This window comes from Nanorana parkeri, unplaced genomic scaffold, assembly GCF_000935625.1.
Source record: "Nanorana parkeri isolate BGI_ZX_2015 unplaced genomic scaffold, ASM93562v1 scaffold4081, whole genome shotgun sequence".
Lineage (NCBI taxonomy): Eukaryota > Metazoa > Chordata > Amphibia > Anura > Dicroglossidae > Nanorana > Nanorana parkeri.
Genome location: NW_017310348.1, coordinates 1,215 through 9,558, shown reverse-complemented (window position 1 = coordinate 9,558; position 8,344 = coordinate 1,215). Strand labels below are relative to the sequence as shown.

The 8,344-nt window shown below is 47.7% G+C and overlaps 1 protein-coding gene across 1 annotated transcript in view; it reads right to left on the bottom strand.

The window, feature by feature from the left end:
• Positions 1-8,344, bottom strand: part of LOC108803715 (cGMP-dependent 3',5'-cyclic phosphodiesterase-like) — a 12,952-nt gene that overhangs the window by 3,401 nt on the left and 1,207 nt on the right. The window contains exons 2-7 of the mRNA XM_018575536.1: positions 8,202-8,276; positions 4,014-4,113; positions 2,761-2,873; positions 2,205-2,243; positions 1,089-1,195; positions 19-299 (exon numbers count right to left, since the gene is read on the bottom strand). Coding sequence (XP_018431038.1) covers positions 68-299; positions 1,089-1,195; positions 2,205-2,243; positions 2,761-2,873; positions 4,014-4,113; positions 8,202-8,276 — 666 coding nt within the window. The 3' untranslated portion in view covers positions 19-67. The remainder of the gene's footprint in view (positions 1-18; positions 300-1,088; positions 1,196-2,204; positions 2,244-2,760; positions 2,874-4,013; positions 4,114-8,201; positions 8,277-8,344) is intronic.

Genomic DNA, 8,344 nt, shown 5'->3' with positions numbered 1-8,344 from the left:
GAGGAGTTGACACTATAGCTCGCCCCTCGGCGAGGGGGAGGGGTGGGGGGAAATCAGGAGACGCCTGTTATTCTTCGGTCACCGAGCCGTTGAGTCCCTTCGTGTCGGGGCAGCCGTTCATCTTGTAGTCCTCCTCCATGCTCTCGTGGATGTCGTACTCCTCGTCCAAAAAGTCCAATGAGTTGTTACTGGGCAGGCCCCTGATGGTGAACTTGTTCGACACCCGCATCCACTTGACGCGGTTGGCCGCCACGATGTCGTAGAGCTCCTCCGAAAGAGGGAACAGATCTTTCAACAACCTGCAAAGAGAGAGAGAGAGAACGCGGGTCAGAGGTTCCTGGGTTTGGTACTGGTACTCCATTGCTAGACTGGTGACTGAACCGCATAACGTCATTGGTTGCTAGGATGCACATTATAATAAACTATCATGCTGTGGGGCCGCCAGTATCTTAGCAACCAATGACACTGAGCGGGTCACACAGCATCATTGGTTACTAGGCTGCTAGAGGCCCCATAGGATCATTTTTGTGCACCCGGCTGTGTCTTGGCACACTGGGTTCAGTTTGCTTGGACATTCACCTATCCGGATCCCTTTCTGGATTCAGTGCAAGTCCACGTGAACTGAAGTCAGGTTCTGACCATGCTGACCAATGAGAAGTGCTTCTGACCATGCTGACCAATGAGAAGTGCTTCTGACCATGCTGACCAATGAGAAGAGCTTCTGACCATGCTGACCAATGAGAAGCGCTTCTTAGCAAGAAGCGCTACTCATTGGCCAGCGCGGTCAGGTGACAACTGTGCAAGACTGAAGGGAAGGATGGAGTTCTGCCTAAATGTATCCCTTGAAGAGAATCCGTACTTTGCTCAGACTAAGGAGAATCACATTTGTAGAAGGGCCCATAAGGAGTGAGTACTCCCTTCTCTTAGCATCCCTACAACCCAGATATAGCCGGTATTTCCAGGTATGGGGGAACATGCAACACTTCCCCGCCTCCCACAATGGAGTCATAGTTTCAGGTTTGTACATAGGGTGACATTATAGGCGGAGGAGGTGGTGATGGAGACGGCCATGGTGCAACCTCACTCACTTGTAGATGGGCATGGCGATGTGTTCCATGAAGCTGATCTGGAGTTCCGGGATGTAGGCCTTCTCGCGGTCCATCATCTCACTGGGTCGGTTCCCCATGGCTTTCTCCTGCACAGGGACAAGATTCAATTACTATACTGTGACCATGAGCTTGGTGCAGTCACATCCAATGCTAGGTGGGCAGAGTGTGCGCATTTGTGTTGGGTGGAGACCCTTTATTTATAGCGCGTGTAGTTGTGACGGACTGAACCGTCACTGGGGCTGCTGGAGGAGCCTGAGGGCCGGCCTCCTTCCTACTGACTACGGACCTAGGGCTGCTGGAGGAGCCTGAGGGCCGGCCTCCTTCCTACTGACTACGGACCTAGGGCTGCTGGAGGAGCCTGAGGGCCGGCCTACTTCCTACTGATTACGGACCTAGGGCTGCAGAGATTTATTACGCCGGAGAACTTTGGTTGCTGGGTGTGTTTTCCTGTTTAATATTTTATCTAGAGAGAGAACTTTTCACTATTTGAATTGATTTGAACCATCCGGGCTTCCATCTTGTTTGGATATCATCTCTGCTAAACATAATTTTGTGAAGGCAGCCGGCTGTCTGGAGTGGCCATTGCTTGGGATGATGGGATCAAGATCTTATCTAATTAAGGACATTCATTAGGTTCAAAGAGTGTCTGTGCTGAAGGAATTCCAATGCGGCACCCGGCTGTCTAGGGGAGGGGATTGGTCAAGGTAACACACTGAACTATATTCACTGGCTTCTAGTTCCAGCACCCAGGGAACAGGCTTAGGATGGAGATATCCAGTCGGGGGTTTCAGGGAGTCCGTCACAGTAGTCAAAGGGTCTTCTTGCTCCTCTGGATGGAGATGTGCCTATTCCTATTCCGAGTGGCCCCAGTGTCTCTCTTTGTGTTGGATGGAGCCGGTGGACCTCCCTGTTCTAGTCTGGGACAGTGTCATGCGTAGTATTAGTGTAGGTGGAGCCACCATGTCGTCCTATGTTGTGTGGAAGCGGTTCTCTATCCGCAGAGGTTCTGGTTGGAGGCCATGTCTCTTCCTATTGTGGTTGGAGTCAGGGTGTTCATACTGTGGGTGGAGATGGTACAGTATCTGTCGTACTCACCAGGTCTCCCTGAGAGAAGAATTCTTTGTAGATCAGCTCCTGGAATAGAGAGAAGAGATACACGTCAGCCATGTTTTATCACCTACAGTTCCCTGTTCTGTCTTATCCGATCCAACACGGTAATGACTAATGTATTCTATCTATGCATTCCCTTCCGGAGGACTCTCAGTCTGCATAGAACACATTCCAGGTCCTCTGCAGATCGAAGAATCCTAACCCGACTGCTACACACCCGCTGAATGCCTAAATCTGGCTTGCTGTAGGAGTGGCTGCTCTGTGCCATGATGGGCGGGATGGGGAGGTGATATATTATTATTATTATTATGCAGGATTTATATAGTGCCAGTTTGCGCAGCGCTTTACAATATAGAGAAGACATTACAATCACAATACAATTCAAGACAAGATGGTGAGGGCCCCGCCCCTGAGGGATTACAATCTAAAAGGAAGGGGGAAGTGATACATGAGGAGGGAGCTGCGTGGCTATAAAAAAGTCAACTCAGAATGGGCGTCACCATCACGACACATGACTCCGGAGAGACGCTCCCGAACTTACCGCAATCTTCCTGGTGGTGGTCCAGCCTTTGGTTTGATCAGAGAGGTCACAGGAGGTCATGAGGAGGCAGGTCAGGAGGTCGTGGTGGTGCTTGTTTTTGGGGTCATATCCATCTGCGGGTGACAAGGAACACGGAATGAAGTGAACAGATTCAAAGCCGGGAAAAGTTTTCACCTGACTATGGAAGTCTTTTGTGTTTTCCATTTTCGGACTGAACTTGTCAGAGATATTAAAGATTAACGGGAATCTCATTGTTAGAAATTCTTTTATTGCTGCTGGTTTGTTTGTCACCACTAGATGGAGACATTTCCCTACAATTCATCCCCCCGACCTCCCCAGCATAGAAGTATTATCAACCAGTTCAGCTCCAACCCCTGTGCACCCCCACAATGGTGAAGAGTGATCTCTACATTTCTCCTATTACATGAGAGTATTACATAGATCGGTTGTTTTTTCAGGACAAACAAGATTTTATTTTGGTGATGTTGTCTTGCAAAAGAAAAGTGACAAAACTAAACAAAAAAAACAAAAAAAACTTTAATCAGTGTAAAATTAAAAAAAAATATGTTGTTACTATAGATAAAAGTAAAAACTTTATTCCTTTTATCTCATTTGTCCTATATAAAATGACAACAAAAAAGAGATTTTGCTACAACTCATTGCAGAGCTATTTACTAATTAAATAAAGACTTTTCATTTTTGCCTTTATAGCAACATAAAATTAGAAGGACATGACATACTACATACGCCCAGTGTATATCAATGAAGTTGTTTGTGCGTGTAGTACGCTCTGTATCCACGACTAGGAAGAGCTGGCTATGACTAGGAATCAGATTCTTCTTTAGCTGCGGTTTCCTGTTACACCTCAGATGGACGATGTCCCCCAACAATCCATGTTCTCTCTGGATGAATGTATTGTTACAGTGTATCTAAACTCATGAACACAAAATGTAGTCTATTGGAGCTCTCCGGTCCTTGGATGTGGTGGCTGCATTCATTTTTTCCTGGTCACCCAATGTCCAAATTTGTCTTTATTGACGTGTGTACATCTGGTAATAGGCAATGTTTCAGGGCCACGTAGGGTCCCTTCATCAGGCATACTCTGAGGGGCCCCTATTGTGGGAATAGTTTGGATTTCCTCCCGTATGTGTCCTCTCTGCTGGCCGGGTAATGTTATATAGTGCACACGTAGTTCTGGCAGAGAGCCCCGCGTACACAAGGTCTCTGTATACACCGTATACACTGCTCGTTACCTTTTGCCATTTTCTGGAGATCCTTGAAGATTCGTAGATGATGTGCCAGATCGGTGGCCAGGATAATGTCTCTCATCAGATCCAGCATCCTCTGATAGTCCTGCACAATGTCAGGTAAGAAAGAAATGTTAATGACTGAGTTCCCAGAATCCAGCGGGAGTGACTTGCATAGGACACTGCCCCCCCCTGTTGTACCTGATACCAATATATAGATTAGCAGCGGCCACAGAGGAGGCTGCAGGCTGAAGGCAACATAGAGGTTAGCAATGGAGAAGAGCCAAATTCCTAGCCGGGCTGGATATGTGGAATGGATCCGGGGTTGATCTGAGATGAATCTGAAATGGATCTGGGGTATGTCTGTCCATGAAACTTCTCATTCATCCAGGTCATGGTATATCTGTAAAAAACGAGTCGAGGCAACTGGACTTGCTGTATTATTTTTGAAGACGTTTCGCTGGTCTTCCGACTCGTTTTTTCAAGTCTGAATTGAGAAAGCTGGTCGGATGACCAGCAAAACGTCTTCAAGAATAGTACAGAAAGTCCAGTTGCTTTGATTCATTTTCTACAGATATATAGGGTAGATCGGGATGCATCTCAGGAGAATCAGATGAATTTGGGATGGATTTGAAGTGGATCTGGAATGCATATAGAATGGATCTGGGGTAGATCTGTAATGCATCTCGAAGAATGAACACGGAATGGATTGGAGTAGATATGGAAAGCATCTGGGGTAGATATAGAATGGATCTGTGGTAGATATGGATTGGGTTAGATATGGAATGATTCTGGGGTAGATATGGACGCATTTGGGATGGATATGGAATGGATCTGGAATGGATCTGGAGTAGATATGGAATGGATCTGGGGTAGATATGGAATAGATTGGGGTAGATATAAAATGGATTGGGGTACACATGTAATGGATCTGGGATGGATATGTAATGGATCTGGGATAGATATGGAATGGATTTGGGGTAGATATGGAATGGATCTGGGATAGATATGGAATGGATCTGGGATAGATATGGAATGGATTTGGGGTAGATATGGAATGGATTGGGGTAGATATGGAATATTTTGGGGTAGATATGGAATGGATTGGGGTTCATATGGAAGTGATGCATCTGGGGTAGATATGGAATGGATTGGGGTTCATATGGAAGTGATGCATCTGGGGTAGATATGGAATGGATTGGGGTACACATGTAATTGATCTGGGATGGATATGTAATGGATCTGGGATAGATATGGAATGGATTTTGGGTAGATATGGAATGGATTGGGGTACACATGTAATGGATCTGGGATGAATATGTAATGGATCTGGGATAGATATGGAATGGATTTGGGGTAGATATGGAATGGATTTGGGGTAGATATGGAATGGATCTGGGATAGATATGGAATGGATTTTGGGTAGATATGGAATGGATTTTGGGTAGATATGGAATGGATTGGGGTAGATATGGAATATTTTGGGGTAGATATGGAATGGATTGGGGTAGATATGGAATATTTTGGGGTAGATATGGAATGGATTGGTTCATATGGTTCATATGGAAGTGATGCATCTGGGGTAGATCTGGATGCATCTGGGGTAGATATGGAATGGATCTGGGGTAGATCTGGATGCATCTGGGGTATATATGGAATGGATCTGGGGTAGATCTGGATGCATCTGGGGTAGATCTGGATGCATCTGGGGTAGATATGGAATGGATCTGGGGTAGATATGGAATGGATCTGGGGTAGATATGGAATGGATCTGAGGTAGATATGGATGCATCTGGGGTAGATATGGAATGGATCCGGTGTAGATCTGGATGCATCTGGGGTAGGTATGGAATGGATCTGGGGTAGATATGGAATGGATCCGATGTAGATCTGGATGCATCTGGGGTAGATATGGAATGGATCTGGGGTAGATATGGAATGGATCTGGGGTAGATATGGAATGGATCTGGGGTAGATATGGAATGGATCTGGTGTAGATCTGGATGCATCTGGGGTAGATATGGAATGGATCTGGGGTAGATATGGAATGGATCTGGGGTAGATATGGAATGGATCTGAGGTAGATATGGATGCATCTGGGGTAGATATGGAATGGATCCGGTGTAGATCTGGATGCATCTGGGGTAGGTATGGAATGGATCTGGGGTAGATATGGAATGGATCTGAGGTAGATATGGAATGGATCTGGGGTAGATCTGGATGCATCTGGGGTATATATGGAATGGATCTGGGGTAGATCTGGATGCATCTGGGGTAGATCTGGATGCATCTGGGGTAGATATGGAATGGATCTGGGGTAGATATGGAATGGATATGGGGTAGATATGGAATGGATCTGAGGTAGATATGGATGCATCTGGGGTAGATATGGAATGGATCCGGTGTAGATCTGGATGCATCTGGGGTAGGTATGGAATGGATCTGGGGTAGATATGGAATGGATCCGATGTAGATCTGGATGCATCTGGGGTAGATATGGAATGGATCTGGGGTAGATATGGAATGGATCTGGGGTAGATATGGAATGGATCTGGGGTAGCTATGGAATGGATCTGGGGTAGATCTGGATGCATCTGGGGTAGATCTGGATGCATCTGGGGTAGATCTGGATGCATCTGGGGTAGATATGGAATGGATCTGGGGTAGATCTGGTATGTGTCTAGGGTGGATCTGAGATGGATCTGGGATGAATGTGGGATAGCTCTGGGACTGACCTGGGTGAATCCAGGATGAATCTGCAGTGAATCCAGGATGAATCTAACAAGTACCTGCAGCTATTGACCAATCTAGGAACTGTGAACACAATACTCCCCCCACTGTGTCACTGCGAGTTAAGTGATGTCACTTAGGTAAATATGGTGAACGTCGCTCCAATCAAGATAATCTATTTATGATAACCAGCACGGGGTCAGAGAGCTCATGGAGGGAAGGTGATGATTGTATGATTGGAGCCTAGGAGGTGTTATTAATCTGCCCAGAGAGCGGTGTTAAAACAGCATTGTATGTGGCAGAATGTTGGCGGGACACTCCCGAGCCTCATTATTTGCCGTCTTTACACTGGTTTAGCAGGGTGAGAACAGATGGCGCGGGAACGAGGCCCCGGAGAATACGAGCCACATTGCAAATACGGAACAGCAAGCTCAGCAATGACAGGAAAACGTGACAATCCGTGTGAAAGGAGCGACTCCGCTTCCCGCGGGACGCACACATCTGTTCTCCTAATCCCCGATCCGTCCGAGCCTGCGTTATCACAGCGACATCAGCCACCGCTGCCGGGACGCCGAGCCCCTCTCCAGCACGTAACCGCCGGCAGAACGGAGCCCGGAACACCACGCGCCTTCGCAGTGCGTACCGAGCGGAATTCTGATTTCTACACGTCGGCAGAGCACCTCTGTGACCTCTAATGATCGTCCTCGTTACAGCCGCAACCTCTCATCCTGGGACTGGATACAATGTTATAGTCTGATCACTGGGGGAGGGGAGACTGAGGAAATGCTTCCTCCTGCCTGCAGCAGACTGATCACTGGGGGAGGGGAGAGTGAGGAAAGGCTTCCTCCTGCCTGCAGCAGACTGATCACTGGGGGAGAGGAGACTGAGGAAATGCTTCCTCCTGCCTGCAGCAGACTGATCACTGGGGGAGGGGAGACTGAGGAAATGCTTTCTCCTGCCTGGAGCAGACTGGTCACTGGTGGAGGGGAGGCTGAGGAAATGCTTCCTCCTGCCTGCAGCATTCTGATCACTGGGGGAGGGGAGAGTGAGGAAAGGCTTCCTCCTGCCTGCAGCAGACTGATCACTGGGGGAGAGGAGACTGAGGAAATGCTTCCTCCTGCCTGCAGCAGACTGATCACTGGGGGAGAGGAGACTGAGGAAATGCTTCCTCCTGCCTGCAGCAGACTGATCACTGGGGGAGGGGAGAGTGAGGAAATGCTTCCTCCTGCCTGCAGCTTTTCATGATATGTGGGCAGCCATATTTGTCCTTGATATAGACAGGATCTGCTTCCTCTTTAGTAGTGCTGCACAATGTTCCTTCTCATCTCACTAGAACTCAATGGACTCTGCAATGACCTCCAGAGCCGCAGCTTGGGATTCACTTTTTTAATTCTTCGTAAGACTCTAATACCCAAATCTCGTGTGATGAGGATGAGGATGACGGGTCCCCTTTAGATCGCTCACCTTCCTGTTGAACTGTTCGAAGATATTGCAGCCCTGCGAGTTGATGATGGCGATCGCCTGAGCGAAGTGATGTCTCTGCGGGGGGAGACACAGGATAGAAGTCAAGGTGAGGTCTTTAGGAGCTGGGCGGGGAGATGTTACAG